The 19,385-nt window shown below is 41.3% G+C and overlaps 1 protein-coding gene across 1 annotated transcript in view; it reads left to right on the top strand.

Annotated features, from left to right (window-relative positions):
* HMCN1 (hemicentin 1) overlaps window positions 1-19,385 on the top strand; it is a 229,266-nt gene that overhangs the window by 97,026 nt on the left and 112,855 nt on the right. Inside the window, exons 12-23 of the mRNA XM_068416737.1 lie at window positions 1,061-1,202; window positions 1,624-1,751; window positions 2,480-2,593; window positions 4,137-4,295; window positions 5,009-5,203; window positions 6,147-6,245; window positions 7,605-7,732; window positions 11,197-11,341; window positions 12,870-12,982; window positions 13,950-14,109; window positions 14,939-15,113; window positions 17,453-17,580. Of these exons, the coding sequence (XP_068272838.1) occupies window positions 1,061-1,202; window positions 1,624-1,751; window positions 2,480-2,593; window positions 4,137-4,295; window positions 5,009-5,203; window positions 6,147-6,245; window positions 7,605-7,732; window positions 11,197-11,341; window positions 12,870-12,982; window positions 13,950-14,109; window positions 14,939-15,113; window positions 17,453-17,580 (1,686 nt within the window). The remainder of the gene's footprint in view (window positions 1-1,060; window positions 1,203-1,623; window positions 1,752-2,479; window positions 2,594-4,136; window positions 4,296-5,008; window positions 5,204-6,146; window positions 6,246-7,604; window positions 7,733-11,196; window positions 11,342-12,869; window positions 12,983-13,949; window positions 14,110-14,938; window positions 15,114-17,452; window positions 17,581-19,385) is intronic.

The following is a 19,385-nucleotide window of genomic DNA, read 5'->3' as shown; positions in this document are numbered from 1 at the left end:
CCAGGCAACTAGCGATAGGACAAGAGGACACAGCCTCAAGCTTGGCCAGGGAAGGTTCAGGTTGGACATTAGGAAGCATTTCTTCTCAGCAAGGGTCATTAGCCATTGGAAGGGGCTGCCCAGGGAGGTGGTGGAGTCCCCATCTCTGGAGGGGTTTAAGAAAAGCCTGGACATGGCACTTAGTGCCCTGGTCTAGTTGCCATGGTGGTGTCAGGGCAATGGTTGGACTCGATGATCCCAGAGGGCTCTTCCAACCTGATTGATTCTGTGATTCTGTGAATGAATTCTATGAAGTTCATGTAATCACTTTCCTGGTGAAAATGCAGCTGAAATCCATCCGTGTAACATCCGTGGGCATTATTAGCACTGCAGATTCAATTGTCTTCAACGTGATTTTGCTGTTAATTTCTTTCTCTGTGTGTGCACGTACATCATGACTTTTATTTTCATTGCTCGGGTTCTATTCTTACCAGTGACCTGCCAGAAGGTTTGTGCTTATCGGCTTTTATTTGGAGGAGTCTGCACAAATTTGACTCAAATTTGGCTCAGTTGCTGCTTTGCTGAGTTTTAAGCATGCATTAAAAATTCTGGGTTTATTATTACGTAATTATTACCTTCAGGTTGAATCTATGTGAAACCACTAATGCTCTCATAGTTCCTATTCAAACTGATGACCTGGCACTATGTATTCTGATTTCAGCCTGGCTTTGTGACCTTGATGGATCATGTTGGTGAACTTTGCTTGGTTCTGGCAGCTTTTAGTCAAAATTGGTCCAAATTCTGCATCTCAGAACAAAGCAAACTGAGGAGGTGTGTGAATTAATTGGGTCTCTGTACCCTAAATCCTGATTTACCAACGTTTATAGAGGCATGTGTGTTTTATGCTGAGGAATTGAGAGACTGTGCTAGAGGAAGCAAGGAAACGAGTGGGCTCTGACCTTTATTAGGGTTCTTTTCTCACTATAGAGCTGTTTGAAAATGGGAATAAAGTGATTATTATAATCTGTAAGTATTTTCTGAATGGTTATTTTCAATTGCTCTTTTCAATTTCTTTTACTAGAACCACCTAAGGTTGTCGTTTCGCCTAAGAATCAGACTTTTACAGAAGGCTCTGAAGTGTCTATCAGGTGTTCTGCAACAGGTTATCCAAAGCCGGCAATAGTGTGGACACACAACGACATGTTCATTATTGGTTCAAGCAGGTAGGGGTTAGCACTTTCTCTTTATTTTTATTTTTTTTATGTGAGAAAGCAGTTTTGAAGAATGCCAAAATATTCTGATTATTTCTTCCACAGCAGCCTGTGGGTTTTGGGAACAGTACCTCAACCTTCACCTTTATAATTCTTTAATTTCAATCTACTCATCTCTCAAATAGAAAAACTTCAGTTCTCTTCTTCAGAAGGTTTTTTACAAGATTAATTTAAATGCTTTTCACAAAATGCATTGATATTCTCTGGTAGATATAATAATACTAATATTGTGGTTTATCGTGAGAAAAAAACAGCAATATCTGTTTATAAAGCATCTGGTCATGCTGCTGCTGTTGCTGCTTGGAGTGTGGAGGTAACAGTTCTTCTCTTTCCTTTAACTAATCATTTTGGTTGGTCCCCTGTGTGTTCCCAGGTATAGATTGACCCCAGAAGGCACCTTAATCATAAGAAAGGCAGTTCCAAAAGATGCAGGGATTTATGGTTGCTTGGCAAGTAACTCAGCTGGGACAGAGAGGCAGACATCCACCCTTACGTACATCGGTGAGTAAAAGAAACAATATAGTGAAATTAAAGAAGCAAACTAATACATCATCAGGGAGGAACTGTTGTTAGTAGAACCATGCTTAACATACTGGTAGAAGTTTCAAGAAACTCAGAAAAGATGTTGAACAGCTCACAAACGTCCCTTTTGTTTCCTGTTCAAATCTGAGTAGTATTGTTTGGTGATGTTTGAGGCTTAATGTTTCTTCTTATGCTGCTTTTAAGGAAGAAAACCCCTAAAACTGGATATTAAAGCAGGGTAGGCTTGCAAACCTGAGTGTGCCTTTGGAGAAGGAATCATGTCTCTGTAAATTCCTGTAGAATCATGTCTCTGTAAACTCCTCCAGCTTAGCACGCTGGAGGCCTAGTCCACATTGTGTGCTCTAAACGTTACATTATTACTAAAATTCTTGATGACCAACATCTGGCTGGAGCAGGAGAGAGACTCTAAATCTTTTTACTTTCTACATGATCAAACTCTTCCAGTTCTTTCCTTAAATTCCCATATATTCTACGTATGGTCCAGGTGCTCTGGACACTCTGAACTCTACTTTTTCTGTTTCTTGATGTTTGTCTGTTACCTTACGTGATTTTTAAGGCTTTCTGACACTTAATGCAAATATTTTTCCATATAACAAGAGAAAATCAGAGTCTTTCATGGTTTATGTTTTAGAAATGGTATATGTTTTGGATGAGGAACTCATTATCTCTGTATTGTTTCTTTTCAGAGGGCCCAACACTGACCATAGTTCAAAGTGAAATTCTGGTTGCTCTTGGAGACACAACTATTATGGAGTGTAAAACAACTGGAATCCCACATCCCCAAGTTAAATGGTTTAAAGGTGCACTTATTGCTTTGTGTTTGGTTTATTTACTTTAGCAGTAATATTTGGAACAGTGATCCTGAAGTGACTTCATTTTCTCAAATGCTTTATTTAGTATTCAGCTAGTGACTGACCTGTGAAATTCTCTAAATCTAGAATCCCAGAATCACAGAATCAATCAGGTTGGAAGAGACCTCTGGGATCATCGAGTCCAACCATTGCCCTGACACCACCATGGCAACTAGACCAGGGCACTAAGTGCCATGTCCAGTCTTCTCTTAAACACTTCCAGAGATGGTGACTCCACCACCTCCCTGGGCAGCCCCTTCCAATGGCTAATGACCCTTGCTGAGAAGAAATGCTTCCTAATGTCCAACCTGACCCTCCCCTGGCGAAGCTTGAGGCTGTGTCCTCTTGTCCTATTGCTAGTTGCCTGGGAGATAGAAGATGCAGCACTTGACCTTTAAGGCATAAATTCTTACTCTTATTTAAATGCAATGGATGAACGTACTGTAACAGAATGAACAAGGAAAACCAGAGCCTCTTGCCTACTTAAATAACGTTCATTTTTTTGTCAGAAAATGTTTACTTATATGCTACAAAAATCACAAAATATTTTTCTGGTTTTCCCATTGGATGTTTACTTGAATTCCTTTACAACACCTAAGGAATGTTATTTGTTCCTTCTGAATCTCAGAGGTATCTGCTCTAGTTTCTTGAGTAGTGAGGCAGGATATTGGGTATCATCACAACTGCAGGAGTTTTCATAGAGTTAAATGGAAGTCAGAGAATCCCATGTCTCAAGACTGAACATGGGAAAAGAAAAAGCAGCTGGCGCCTGTGTGTGGTTGTGTAAGCCACCTGCCTGATGATTTTCTGGAAAGCCATCAATCTTGTTTGGTAGATACTGCCAACAGATAGCTTATCCAGTCCAGTCTTTCATCTCTGACAGTGACGGAGGGAAGCACAAACCCTGTTCTGGTCTGTTTGCAAATAACCTTCCCTCAAAGGAAGCTACTTCTGAACTCACTGCAGTTAGTGGTTGGCTTGTATTTTAAAGCAGGCTTTGATATTCATCCCAAGAAGTCCACGTGGGCCAATTCTGAATGTTACACATGAGTATTGTGGCTCCTGCTGAGCTCGAGAGGTAGCAGAGCTGTTTTCTAGGTTTTGCAGAGTTCCCAGCTTGGTGCAGAGCTGGCAGACAAGTGGCTGCTACACGTAGTCTCTAACTCAGGAAGAAGAAGTACAGCCTGGCACACTGTCCTAATGCTGATCTCTGTCCAAAGCTACTTGGGTTTGTGTTCCCCTTGTGAAACAAATCAATAAAAAGGGATTGTATCTAATGAAATAATGAATTTTTCCACTCAGTTGAGTGGAAGGTTGGACTCGATGATCTTAAAGGTCCTTTCCAACCAAAACAATTCTGTGATTCTATGATTCTACTCATCTGCTAAATGAATACAGGCATGTTGTGAACTAATCTCAAACTTGGACATAGTTTTGTTGGAATAATTTTGGTGAATACCCTGTTACATACTGTTTTTCTGTCTGGACTTAGGTGACTTAGAGTTGAGGGCATCAGCCTTTCTCATTATTGATACTCATCGGGGTCTTTTGAAGATCCAGGAAACACAAGACCTGGATGCTGGTGACTATACCTGTGTGGCTACCAATGATGCAGGGAGAGCTTCTGGAAGGATAACTCTAGATGTTGGCTGTAAGTAGCTTGCAGTCTAGACAGTAAATACTCTCATTTCAGTGTTTCCATGTCTGGTCAATGGTGCCTTGTTTAGTTGAACCTTTCTCACACATACGTGTAAATCTCTGCGTGTGCTGGGAACACCTTTTTGGTGGTGTTCACTAAGCTGTTTCCTTGTCCTGTTAGGACTCCATCTTTCCTTCACTCTTACTTCTTTTGCAAAGCATAGAAGTTGTGAGGAGGAGGAGAGGCGGAGAAGGAAGAAACTGTTCAAACCTCAGCTTAACATAGTTCTCAAGTAGGGAATATATGTTACTACGTGAGGTTGTTGTAACTTAGCCCTTCCTCTCCTCTTTTCCTAATTCTTTCTAACTGCTTGTGGCCTGACACATCACGTCTTGTTAAATGCACGTTCCTGTCAGGCACGTACACTTTCTGAAGCAATGAGCAACACCGTTGGAAGGAGACAAGGAACTTAACAACACCAACATTTGAGTATGCACGTTCATCTGATGGGGCTCACTGTATCTTAATTTCTTTGAGATGTTTAACCCATTTCTGAGCTCCCCGTTGTAAGTACAGAGCATGTAAGGTGTTGCTAGAGTTGGGAATCTATTGTTAGAAGAATAATTATGCATAAATTTAGGTCGTCAATAGTGCAACCACAATGCTAATGTCATGTTCCAACCCCAGTTCACTTTCTGTGTACTCTGTTTTTTTTTTTTCCCCAGCTCCCCCAGTTTTCACGCAGGAACCTAGTGACGAATCTGCGGACATTGGCTCGAACATCACGCTGCCCTGCTATGTTCAGGGTTACCCGGAGCCAAGGGTTAAATGGAGGCGGTCAAATGGTGCTCCCCTTTTCTCAAGACCGTTTGCAGTCAGTTCCATCAGTCAGCTCAGAACAGGAGCTCTGGCTATTAATAGTAGGTAGACTAAACTTTCTAAATAAAGGATGCCAGGAGGAAATATGACATATGCAACGCATTTAAGTTACTATACTACTTTATAAAGCCGTTAACTTTGTAAAAAGACTGGATTTTTATCAGAGATTGTGTTTCTGATACTGACTTCATTGCTGTTGACACGCAGTTCGTTTTCCCTTGAGTTTGTGGATTCAGATGTGTTTTGTCATTGGCTTCACTCTTCTACATAGAAAATATTATACCTTTGTTTAAGTAAAGGTGGGTTATTGTCTCTGTTGATACTGAGGAGCCGTGGATATTAATTTTTTACTTTTTTGTTGTGAGAAGTGTTTCTAAATTCATTGTTTTAGGCAAGTCCTAACTGGGGTTTAACTAGAAATTCTGCAAGTGGCTTTGTGATTTCAGTTACTTGGAGCATTTCAGTCACCCATACGCTAAGTGATGTTATTCTGTGTTCTTAATTAGCTCTTTTATTCCTTTCTAGACATAATCAGGTTGGGTGAAGTCGTTCCTTTCTACTGTACATACAGTGCAGTAAATTGTGTCTTATGTACTTCTATGTGGGTGTCTGCTCATGTACAGACACACATTGCTGTGTGTAGTAAGCAGTATTGCACAGTAAATGCACTACATGATAGCATATGTTTGTGTGGATATATAGTGTGCTGCCATATATTCTTTATACATATTAATATATACTGTATTAAAGTATATCCAATATAGAAAGTGATGAAAAGTATCATCTATACGTATATAATGCTTTTTTTAATGCAAGGGCTCATATAGTCATTGCTTCTGCACTTGGTGACAGATGGAAAGGAATGATCTGGCCAAACCCAAGTATTTGAAACTGAAAGATAAAAGGATGGGGTATCCATGTGCTGCAAACTTTTCAGTATCATTTCAGATGCTGCAACCTGATCTCTTTTTCCTCCCCCTCTAGGTTTGTGGGTCAGTGATGAAGGAACTTATATCTGTGAAGCTGAGAACCAGTTTGGAAGGATTCAGTCACGGCCAGCCACGATCACCGTCACTGGGCTGGGTAAGACTGGTTAACGTCAGCGAGGACAGTGAAAGGAGAGACTGGCAGCACTTCAATACCTGGAATGTGCTGGAAGAGATGGTAGTCAGTGGTGTTGGTACAACAAAGATTGTCATTTATTTCAGTGAATTTAGCCTGTTAGACCATTGTCTTTTCACTGGCTACATTAATTTAAATCAGTTCACCTACACTTTATAACATGGACCTTAAAAAAGTGATTTAGCTTGTCTTCTGTTTCTTATTCCTAAGTAAATTTATTGAGGAATGAAAAGTCACCGTAATGATGGGTTAAGTCGCCATAATAATGGGGTTTCTGCTATTTAATTCGTCTTAAAAAAAAAGAAAAAGCAGCAATGAACTTGCTTAGGTCAGTGTGTTGATATAACTGTGATCCCAGAAGACAGCAAATGTCTTGCTTTGACAATAGCTGTGCTGTTAAGGAGTTGTTTATTATCTCAGTTGGACAATTGGCAATAAAAGGAGAAATAATGCTATGGAATGTATGCATTTGTGGGAGGATAGGAATGGAGTCCATCTGCCATCAAAGAAACCATTTGTTAACTTAAAACATGTGGTGGGAATCTGTAATGCTGGTAGTATTTGTTAGACAACTTTTTTTTACCTATTTCAGTGTTATTCAGTCCCCATTATTTAAAATTAATTTACAAAGCCTGTGCACAGGAGGGCTTTCTGTTGGCTCTTTACAGAGCACGCAGAGTTTTCTGCTGGGCTGTTGGCCTCTATTCTAACCCTTAAAATTTTATGCCCAGAGGAAATTACCACTTACTTTTTGTCCTCACCAAACCTGCCACTTTTGTTCTTCAGTATTTTGCCCAAGCAAGGAAAAACGATGTATCAGCTTGGTATCCAGGGGAACGTGAGTTTTTAGGGAAGTGCTGAACTGGATCCAGTTTCAGCTGGACAACATCTTCCATTTGCTGCCATTCCTTAGTCTTAGGATCATGGTACACGTATTCCTCCAGCTTCCTTTGCTCTCCTATGCTACCCCATACCTTCATTTGTTTGGATTTTTTTTCCCTGCCTGCATCATTGACATTTCAGATACCAGAACCCCATCTGGTATTTTTTGTCGTAAGATTAAGTATATTGGATGGCTAAAATTAATTATATTTGTTGATGGCTACGTTTTTTCTTACTCCTTTTTTTCTTTCCTATTTAAATCATATAGTTTTCATTGTAGGATGTGTTTCTGGCTCTATATTTGTATAGTACCTTGCACAAGGAGACCTTTGTCTGGTGCTATAGTGACAGAACTAATAACGAAAATTCAGATTTAATATTTTACATGAATATATAAAAGTTCCTCATAATTTCTTCTGATTCTTTCTTTTGTTCAAGTTACACCTCTGATTGGAGTGAGCCCAGCCACCGCCAATGTGATCGAGGGGCAGCAGCTCACTTTGCCATGTGTACTGCTTGCTGGAAACCCCATCCCAGACCGCAGGTGGATTAAAAATACCATGGTGGTAAGACTTTTTTTGTTCCCTGTGAGATTTATTGGCAGAGAAAAACTACAACTGACATTTCAAGCCGTGACAACAACTTGGTTTAATGTACAAAAGTTGATGTACAAATATACTGATAGATTTTGTGCTTATAAATGAAGATGCTTCACGAGATTGGACTGGCTCAGTGGTGAGAAGTAATAGTTTATTAGCATTCAAAATATGAAAGTGGGGCATCCTGATGGTGAGGCTTCACTCATCACTGCCCATAGTAGGAAACTTGAGGGAACAGGAGATGGTAGTGGGGATGTGAAGGTCTAGAAAAGAACTTGGAACCAAAGTATTTGTGAATTGTCCTTTTAACTTCTATTTTACTTACTTTCCAAGCAGTTTTATGCATTCTTGTTGGCTTTTGGGCTCTGAATATAGGAATGCTGGTGGAATATACCTACCAGAGTGACAAAAGTGCTGGAATTTAAACCCTGGTAACTGAGAAGCATTTCTTTTCCCCTATTTTTTTAAAAATAAAGATACCAGAAAATCCCTGTAGATTTAGGGTTTTTTAACATGATGACTTTTACTGTTGCTGATGGGATGAGAGAAACATCAGCATCCTTGTACCATATACTCCTTTCCTAGTGGTGCACTGCTCAGAGCACGAAAGAGTGTGTTTTCTTTCCCCCTTGAGAGCATGCCGTTGCCAGCTTGTAACTCCTGCAGACAGAAGGGTGGTGTGGACACCACCCCTACGTTAGTTGTCTGAGTGAAGTTTCATTTCAATCACAGAATCAATCAATCAGGTTGGAAGAGCCCTCTGGGATCATCGAGTCCAACCATTGCCCTGACACCACCATGTCAACTAGACCATGGCACTAAGTGCCATGTCCAGTCTTTTCTTAAACACCTCCAGAGATGGTGACTCCACCACCTCCCTGGGTGGAGTAGTAGTAGTTCTTTAGTAGTAGCCAAATTACTGACTTTAACGTCCCTATGAAGCTCTGCTTTTTATCTTGCTTGCTAATTTCTCCCTAAAGCCCTTTCTCTGCAGCTGTAATTAAAAAACCATAGCAAATTTCTTTATTTATTGTCACCAAGCAGAACCCTGGCACTACTTGACCCTTCGGTTGCTAGAGTTTTGTGTCCTATTTTTGAATCGCTGGGAATCATCAGACTTTTCCTTACACTATATAAGTGCAAGTAGCACAGGCTGTAACTCCTGTGAGAAATACTGGCAGGATCCTCCCTGTTGAGTTGCTAATTCCTCGGTATAGCAGTGCTACTTTCCTGTAATTGCAAGCACGCGGCAAAAGCTGCGCTCCAAGGAAAGTGTTGGAGAAGGATGCAGCTTTTGCTGAGCGTGGCGTGACTGGAACAATTTTGCATTCTAACAGCCTTTCTGTAAGGCAAGTCTGTGCTGCTGAGCTCATTCGTTTTTTTGTCGTTGCTATAGGGCATATAACTTCTAAAAAATACTTTTCTTTTGTGAAAATGGTAACTTTTCTTACCTTTCACAGCGGTATGCTTCAGAGAGCTCTCCTACTTGATGGATATGGCAAGTTAGAAGGTTTTGATGTAACCCATCCGCTGTAACCCCCTCTCCATGTTCCTTGTTCTGTTAGTACAGCGATTAATTTTTTTTCCCCAAGTCTTGTCGATCACTTCCCTGTTGTTATATACTTTCCAAGCCACTTCCAGCAGTTTGTTGAGGTTCCCAGAATCCTTCCCCTCCAATCTTTGGAGTTTCCTTTGGATATGTGGGTCTGACTGCCCTACAAACAAAGTGACTAACTGCAGAGCATCCCCTGTCCTCTCAGGATCCAAGTTTGTACACCTCCAGGCTGCGGCTATTAATAGCTCATGGAAATCAGAAGGGGACTTGTCTTTTTCATAGAATCATAGAATTGTTAGGGTTGGAAAAGACCTAAAAGATCAAGTCCAACCATCGACCCAATGCCACCACACCCGCTAAACCATGTCCTGAAGCGCCACATCTAGACGTTTTTTGAACACCTCCAGGGATGGTGACTCCACCACCTCCCTGGGCAGCCTGTTCCAATGACTGATGACTCTTTCAGTGAAGAAATTCTTCCTAAGATCCAGCCTGAACCTCCCCTGGCGTAACTTGAGGCCATTTCCTCCATTTTCTTGAATTATCCGATAATAGTTTGGACAGATTAATGGCCTTCAGAATAGCATGCCTCATCGCAAACACTGTTCATCTTTGATATCTGGTTAGTAATTCTCTCTGAGCCGGGTTGTTGCGATCCCATCAGGGTTCCGCTGGCAAAAAATGATCATTTACAGTTCCCACTTGGCAAGTTAGAACGTTTTGATTAACTGTCAAAAACTGTTACTGGAATAACCAATTTAAAATGCAGTAAAATAATTCAGCTAAGTTTGGTTTTGCTTCAGTGCACGATTATAAGCATGAGTGGCAGTTCCATATGTGCTGTGGCAGAGCAGAGTGGCTGTTGCAAATCTTAATCTCGCTCCAGCAGTAAATAGGAGGTGCTACCAAAATCCTTGTTTAAAATGAGCTTTTTATGAAGAATGGAAAGTAGGAAAAGCTCTAGTAAAATTCTCCAGGAACGCAGACTTTTTAAGAATGTGAAGTAGTCAAGTAAAGCTGCGCTGCATCCCAAAGTCAATATTACCAACAAGGATTTTCTTCAGTGTTAAAGAAAATGGGCAGAGTCCGGGTCTCTAGGTGTGCTGGTTTTATTAAACAACTCAGAGTTGGACCACCACCGCAGTGAATGGTACCTGACTCAAATTCACTATCGGTTTATATAGAAACTAATAATCAATTACATCATCAACATTTCATAAGCTTCTGTTAAAATTCTACTAGCTATTTCAGTTCTTCTTTTCTTCAGTTGTTAGATGTCCACAAAAGTCCATTATTCTTCAGCAGTCAGCCGATTCCCCCATCTGGTTCCACTTAGGTCCAGGTCGACACCCCGTCCTCGATGTTCTTGCTGTGATCGGTGTCCTTAATGTTCTTGCCGTGCTCAGCGTCCCGTCCTGATCCAGGTTGACCAGAGTCCGGTTCCCACCGCCAGCGTCTCCTAAACATTCAACCTTAAAAACAACTAAAGTTATATTTAATATCTTATCTATACTAATTTTTATTTCTAAGTGTTTTATATTATTTCAGAGTAAAAAAGGGTTGGTCATACATCCCCTTAATTAAATTATCAGTAATTTAATTTTTCGGGGTCTACTCCTGTTAGCTACTCATTAACCTGTGACTGATGATTTGTCGAGTCATGGGTCAGGGTTTTACACAAAGGGGCTCTGAGAACACTATTCATGGGGAATGAAATCCACCTGTGTTTATTCAGATAGACTTATATTAATTATTCTATTCACCATTCTATTTCACCCCTATTGATCCCTGTCTCTCTAACTCATAAGAACTTTTACATTAATCGTGTGAAAATTTCTATAACATTCAGTGTAACGTTACATCGCTCTTTCGGCAGCTGGTTCCCAATCCCTACGTCAACGTTCGCAGTGATGGCAGCCTGCACCTTGAAAGAGTTCGGCTGCAGGACGGCGGCGATTACACCTGCATGGCCAGCAACGTTGCTGGGACAAGCAACAAGACCACCACAGTTAATGTGTATGGTAAGGAACGCTGTGGTGTTGCTTTTGGGCTGAGCGCAGGGTGAGAGCGTGGTTCTTACTAAGAGCACTTAGTAAGCTCTTACTCACTAGAGCTTTTATTACAGTTATACTAATCTCTCAAATTTCCTCTTTTGTAATGATGTAAAGTAACATGGTGGGAAATTTAATCCACTGCACAGGAAAGAACTGAGTGATTGAGACTGGTTTTAAAATGAAACAAAGACACCACCATTTTGTGATTGTAAAAGATCCTCATTTTTAAACATCTACAAAGACTGGGCTGTGCAGTCATGATCTCTAACTTTATTAACAAACCAGATGCAACTGGAAGTTTACTGGAAAACTGTGAAAAGTGCTGTCTGAGGGGTTTTGTAACTGATATAAGGAAGCACAACTCATAATTCATTTTCATTCCAATTCTCCCATGAGTCTGGCAAAATGTTTCCCCCCACTCCCCCCCTCTTTTTTTTTTTCCTTTAATTAAAATGTACCAAAAATTACCCTGACAGCAAGACAAAGCATTAGCATTGTGGTAACTCATCTGTGTTTCAGCTGAAGATACTTGTATTAACTCTGTGTGGGGTCACAACCACTTCATGGTTTACAGCCTGACATTTTCTCATGTGTTAAATCAATCGTGAGAGATTTATTTTAAAGTTCACTGAAGATGCTGGAACAGCCTTTCATGTTCAGAATAGCTATTATTTTTTAATACAGGCAAGTACTCAGAGTCTGATAAGGTCTTGCATGTCAACACTAGTTTTTGGAATATTTCAGAACTTGAGAACAGAAAAGAATATATTTGTATGTTTTCAGAAAGATCTAGTTTTTTGGTATTATAGCCAATTATATTCTTTTTTTCTGTTGTTAATTCAAAACCATCTCAGTTAAGTGGGGGAACTGGGGTTCTTGTCATCTCTTGTTATGATTTTGTGAAATGATCTGGTATTTTTATTGAAGTTAATCTAACAATGAATCCCTGCAGAAACCCTCACTGCAGTTAGCACAACTTTGTAGCATTTATAACGAAGATTAAATGAGCTTGGAGCGTGATCAGCTCTTCACTCTCATATCTGCTCTGTTCAAAATGTTGTGCATTGGTGGAAATTGATTAAGCACCAACAATGCTGAGCCCATTCTCATGAAAGGTGCTGTATAGGTTGAATCATGTACGGTATCGTTTCGGGAAGCCTGGCCTAAAATGTTGTCAGAGGATATTGTAACAAAGGCTTTCTGAGACAATTGCCATCAGTTGTGTGAAATACCTACAGGTAGTTTAAAACTGTATGTTTTAAACCTGATCCAATGACCCAACCTATGGCTGATGTACTTTGTTATGAACAGGTAAGAATGGAGAGTGGAGGGGAAAGTGGCTGGTCAGTGTTAGGGTTCAGAGAAGAGGGTGGAAACTCCCAAACGCTGCTGCCTCTATGAAGAAGTAATTGAATATAAGGATTTTATTGGAAGAGTTGTGCTACGGTTTGAAATCTGTCTTCTGCATATGTTTCATATTTGCATTTATTTGTAGTTCTGCCTGTTATTCAGCACGGGCAGCAGATATTCAGCACCATTGAAGGCATCCCAGTAACGTTACCATGCAAAGCAAGTGGAGTTCCTAAGCCGTCTATTGTGTGGTCCAAGGTAATTTCTCATCTTTCATGGCAAAAGCTGAATTGAACACATCATTTAGCTTGTCATAAAAACCACATGCAAGAAATGCAACCAAAAGCCTTAGTTGTGAGTGACCTGAAAATCTCGATTTATCTGTTTCTGCTTTTGTTTCTTAGAGCAGAGCTTTCTGGCCATGGTCCAGCCATAGATCAAGGTTCTGTTGTTTGGAAGGGCTTTGGTTATCGCTGTGTCGTTATGTTTTTAACACTTTAGGAATTGTTCTTATTCCTGTTATGATTTGATACTTTGACATTAGGCAGCCTGCAACAGATTGAAAGTTCATTTTTGTTTTGGAGCCTTACTTTGAGAAGACTTTTTTTCTTTTTTCCTCTGAGGAAACTGTGTCCAGTAATGGCATTCTGGGGTTAACCCATCTGTCACTTTTCAGTCATGTCCTTGACAAGCTGTTTTGACATCAGAAATCAATGTCAAGATTAACTCATTTGAAATCTTGATTTTTTTTAAAAAACTGAGGTCTGTAAAAAGTAGCAAGTTTTCTGCAGAAGAGTCCATGTGCTTCTGCTGTTGTTGCTTCTTAGACAGTGACACTCAAGGAGTGTGAATAGTGAGTTGGAGTTAGTTAATTTGTAGGGATGGAATTTTGGGGCCAAGCTTTTTAGTTAATTCAAAATATTTTGTCCCTCTCAGCCATAAACAATAGAAGTAGTACTGTAATGTAAATTAAAATATTGCTTGGTTTAGCCAGACTGCCTGCAAATTGTTTGGTCTACAGAACTGCATTAAAGAGGGTGGAGCATCTTTCATGGTGAAAAATGTGACCCAGTGTTAGATTAAAAATACAGCAGTTTTCCTGTGAATGGATCACAGTGATGGGGTAAGCTAGGAGAGATGCTTTTATTGAATTAAATGATTGTAATTGGTTTTATTTTAGAAGATCCAGGCACTGTGGACTTTATTTTTTTCCTTCTTTCCACAGAAAGGAGAGGTAATTCTTTCCAGCAACGTGAAGTTTTCTGCAGGCTCTGATGGAAGCCTGTATGTAGTTTCACCAGGGGGTGAAGAGACTGGGGAATATGTGTGCACTGCAACAAATGCTGCTGGTTATGCCACACGGAAAGTCCAGCTGACTGTCTATGGTACGTGTGAGCTAAAGTCAAATATAATGTCATTAACTCTGTCCCCCCATTGCATTCTACTTCAGATGGTAAAACACACTCAAGTGGGTTGTGAACTAGGATACTCACTGCGCGAACAGGATTTAAACTAGGCTCTAATTAGTGCTTTTGACTTTGTCCTAGATCACTGGATCCACATACTAGGCAATTTTACAGATGGCTGATACTAAAAGGCCTATCCTTCAGCCACTATAATTCTCTTAAAACCTCCTGATACCTTGATATCTTGAGCTCGTGGACTAGAGTCTTGGGCTGATCATGATTTCATCTTTTATGGAAGTGGATAGGAAGTGTCTGTACAGAGACAGAAGTCCCTGCTGACAGAAGAATGAAGATCCCTTAATCCCATCGTTCCCAAAGCTTCCTACCATCTCCCAATATTGTAAAAAAAAATTATTTAGGTGACTGCTTGCTTTGCAAAGCTTTTATGGCTCGTAGGTATTGGTGCTCTAGTCTGACATAGGCCAGGTATTGGTTGCAAACTACCTACAGAGCTCAGCATATGCATGAACTGCATATATCTGTTGCTGGCCAGCTTTTTGGGTAGATAGTGCAGTCTTGCTGGTGTTTGTGGTATTGCACGTAGGCATCAGCCAGTGTCTGAGCGACAGGCACTGTACAGCAGCATTACAGTGATTTATGTCTATTGCAGAAGTCATTAAAAATAGGATTTTAATGTTATATACCTGATAAAAAAAATAGATGTTTAATCTGAAGTAAAATTCTATGGTGTTACATTTGTACAAATACATATATTCATTGCAGCTTCTTAACGTGTTCTGTGTTGTAGTGAAACCTAGAGTATCCAGGCCTGGAGACCAGGAAGGAAATGCCTCTGATAAACCCATAGAGATCTCAGTAATTGCAGGGGAAGACGTCACACTTCCATGTGAAGTAAAGAGCTTGCCACCCCCCATAATTACCTGGGCCAAAGAAATGCAGCTCATATCTCCATTCTCTCCAAGGTAAAACAAAAGAAAAGTGAAATTGCATCTAAGCTTTCAAGATTTTGGAAGGGTATATGATTTCTAATTGCCTCGGGATCAATCAGAAGGTACTAAGTTGTCCTGCATGAGGACGCTGTTTCGCTAGGTCTTGAAGCTCTCTTTCCCAAACCAACCATATGTCTCTTCCCGAAGGATGCTAAGACCACTCATCGTTGTACAACTTCCATTCCAGTGCGTGTTTATGTGCAATCTCAGGAGGCCAAAACGAAGGAGGTCCTGTTAAATTCGTACTGTGGTGGTGCCCAGAGACGCACATAATCTGTGCCTGATTATAAAAGTTTAAAACCTGTTTTTCTTTTCTTAAGCACTTCATATTTGTGCTCAGGGGAGCACTGTTTGTTGTTCGCATGAAGTCTGGGCTGCCAGTAGAGTACAGCTGATGATAAATGTTTGGGAGTGCTTACAAGGGCTCATTGCTCGCTGTGTTTTGGATCCGAAAACTCTCCAGATATTCTTGAACGTGTGAAAACATCTCTAAATGCTCATAAAAATGTTGATTTGACAGCCTGAGAGACTGAAGAGTTGGAGACTGTCTTGTGTACAGCATGGGCCACAATGTTGGAGTTCTTCCTTATTATTTTAGGATGGTCCAAAGTAAGAGAGGAAACGAGCAGGTGATTATTCTCTGTATGTCCCCAGTTGAAGTGACAGGTGCTGTCATGGGGCGTGCTTGTGTTTTAATCTTCAAGATGCCTCAGAAGGGGTAAAGGCTACGGCTGTGTTCATAAACGGGGGAATGGTCACGCTGGCCAAACGCACGCTGCGGCGATTGCTGTGCCTGCTGCTGGTGTCTCTCACTGAGCCAAGCAGAAGGAATCAGGCAGTGTCTGAGCTGAGTTAAGGACTCGTACAGACCTGAAGGCGAGCCTTTTTCCTTTGTGGCTAAATCTGCACCTCAGAGTCACCCGTTCCAGCGAGTCTGCAGCAGCCTCAGCACCCAAGAGCTGCTGGGCCAGCATATTTGGTGAAGGAGGCTTGTGCACAGAGCGTTGAGTTGTTGTTAGTAATCTGTGTGGAATTTTCTGCTGTGTCCTGTGAGCACGTTGCATGCACTAACGAATCCGCATTCTTGGTCCCTTACTTGTCCTCATTTTACCTCAGGAGACGCTGATAAATCAGGCTACTTGCTCATGGCTGTTGTGGAGAGCTCCAAGTTTGTCCAGAGTAGCAGAAGTCCAGCTCAGCCCATTCCATAAAATTGTTTACAGATGTCAGCAAAAGTTAAAGAATTAGTCCAAACAAAATTGTTTGAGACCACCCAAATATGATGTTAGGAAATGTGCCCAGTAAACAGAAGAAGAGTGAAATCAGAAATGAAGGAACTTTTATCAGAAAGCGAATGTAATTAGCGGACAAAATAATGGAAGATAAGTTGCCCCAGCAATCTGTCTGCTGGGGTTATGAAACAAAAGGGTTTGGAAAGGTATGGGCAGCAGAGAAGGAATTGTAATACCAGACAGATTTGGGTGGCCTGGAGGAAACACACTTCACTTTCTTTCCATTCATCTCTCCGGGCCATTGCAATCCCCAAATTCTCTGTTCATGCCCATATGATAACGTTGTCCTAATGCGAGTGCGCCAGAGGAAGCAAGAGAGATGATACCACCAATTCCCACCAACCTTGCCTAAATTCTCTATATAACCTCGTGTGCTAGACTTGAATTTCTTCTTGTCAGTCCTTAGCTGTCATTTTTTCTTCCCTCCTCCTTTTTTTCCCTATCTTTATTGCTTTTGAGATCTACATAAGAAGAGTGTGACTTAGCTGGCCAGTGTATCTTGTGATGTTACAAGCCTGTGAGCAGAGCTGTAGTAAAGAGCAATACTACGTAGTTAACTCGTTAGTGATGAATGGTGACAATTTCTATAAACATCAGAACTGGTGAACTCTTCAGAAACTCCCCTTCCATGTTTAACCCTCATAACATCTTTTTTTGCCAGGATGAAACAGTATCAAAAGTTGTTTAATTTTCTGACCCTGCTGACCTGGGCTGAGCAAAAATTTGTGACGGGAGGTTGAAGAGCTCAATTTCTCTACCTGTTTTTTTTTTTTTTTCCTTTCTAGAACAAGACAGATTTTAATATGTCCTGTAAGTAGCTAGAAGCAAATTTTGTCCTTTGGATCTTATATTTTAGATATTTTCTGCGTGTTCTGAATGTAGTGGCTCAGTACGACATAGCTCAGTTGCCCTGTAGAATGGTGTTATTTTAGCTCGTAGCAATCATTAGCAACGTGTAAGTCGAGGTCATTCACCTTTCAACACATGTTTACACAGTGTATCTGCTTCTTATTTTTCCAGACACACTTTCCTGCCCTCAGGGTCAATGAAGATCAGTGAGACACAAGTTTCAGACAGTGGAATGTATAACTGTGTAGCCACAAATATTGCTGGGAATGTGACTCAGTCAGTGAAGCTGAGTGTACATGGTAAGTTGGAGCTGAAAGGATAATTATCTGCAAGTTTCCACATGGAATTCAACATCATGCAGAGCTTTTCCAACATTTTTCCTTATGTACATTAAATGCTGTTGTCCTATATTCTTTCAGGTCATATTCATATGCAAGTTGTTATTGATTACGTGGAAAGGAAATATTGCATACCCACGCACATATATATATAAATATATATATAAGCACCTTCCTTTAATGTTTCTTAGACTCATGGAGGAATTATAGCACAATATGACGTTTGACTCTTAAGGCAGCCAGAGGGGTTTGAAGTACTTTTGTTCTAACGCACTTGGACGTTCTCTGTGCAAGAGATTTCTCAGCAGTAAGCTTGCAAACAGGGGCTGAGAATAGCAGAGCTGGCTGAGGCTGACAGATGTCAAATGCCTGCCAACTTGATGGGAATTCCATAGCCAAACTCGTTTGGTAGCCAGTGTCAAAATTTGCTTGCACACGTGCTCGGGCGGTGGTGAAAGCAGCGTGCAGTTGTGTGATAGGCAGCTCCTGTCTTGGTGCACAGCTACACATTGCTTCTACTCTGCCCTGCTGAGGCCGCATCTGGAATATTGTGTCCAGTTCTGGGCCCCTCAGTTCAAGAAGGACAGGGAACTGCTAGAGAGAGTCCAGCGCAGAGCCACGAAGATGATTAAGGGGGTGGAACATCTCCCTTATGAGGAGAGGCTGAGGGAGCTGGGTCTCTTTAGCTTAGAGAAGAGGAGACTGAGGGGTGACCTCATTAATGTTTATAAATATGTAAAGGGCAAGTGTCATGAGGATGGAGCCAGGCTCTTCTCAGTGACATCCCTTGACAGGACAAGGGGCAATGGGTGCAAGCTGGAACACAGGAGGTTCCACTTAAATATGAGGAAAAACTTCTTTATGGTGAGGGTGACTGAACACTGGAACAGGCTGCCCAGAGAGGTGGTGGAGTCTCCTTCTCTGGAGACATTCAAACCCGCCTGGACGCGTTCCTGTGTGACATGATCCAGGTAATCCTGCTCCGGCAGGGGATTGGACTAGATGATCTTTCGAGGTCCCTTCCAATCCTGAACATTCTGTGATTCTGTGATTCTGCGATTGTGCTGCACCCAGCTTTGCAAATACCTTAACCCATCTTCCTGTACTTTCTTTGTTCAAACCAGCACCCTGGGCTTGTGCCCGCCTTCCTCCCCCTCAGTAAAGGTGTCTGGTTGCTCTTACTCAAGCCAGGACCCATGTCCCCTTCCCTCTCCTTCTTACCATAGATCATCACGTTCTCACTCCCTCGTTTCGTTCCTGCTTCCCCGTGCTGGGGCCCCAACCCCTTACACAATGTCACGTACTGTTAGCACCCTGCTCTCTCTTATTCCTCCTTACTTGTGTCAGACAGAAACACGAGGTGTGGTGGGAGAGTGGGAGCAGGAGCCATGGCCTGGCACAGCCCAGACGAGGCTGATGGATAGTAATTTTGGGTGTATAGATAGTTCTCCTATGGTTCATGTAGAGTTTGAAAGTGTTGCTGCCAATGCCTGTTGCCAGCACACGTCTTTGAAGTGGATCACATACCACAAATGTACCAGATTGGAACTCCTGCCCCCAGCACCTCTGAAAACTTCAGACCACGCTAATTCAGCTACAATGGCTGTAACAGACTAGTGTCTGGTTCTGTGTGTAGAGAGGTCTGATATCAGCGCACATCTTTGTTTATCTGTAATTGTATATTAACAGAGCCTGAAAAAATGGCGCTTGTTATTGTTTCAGACATTCTTTATAAGTCTTTTTATTGTCAATGATCCTTAGAAAGA

Source organism: Nyctibius grandis, chromosome 21 (genome assembly GCF_013368605.1).
Source record: "Nyctibius grandis isolate bNycGra1 chromosome 21, bNycGra1.pri, whole genome shotgun sequence".
Classification (NCBI taxonomy): Eukaryota; Metazoa; Chordata; class Aves; order Nyctibiiformes; family Nyctibiidae; genus Nyctibius; species Nyctibius grandis.
This window is presented reverse-complemented; position numbering and strand designations above follow the sequence as displayed.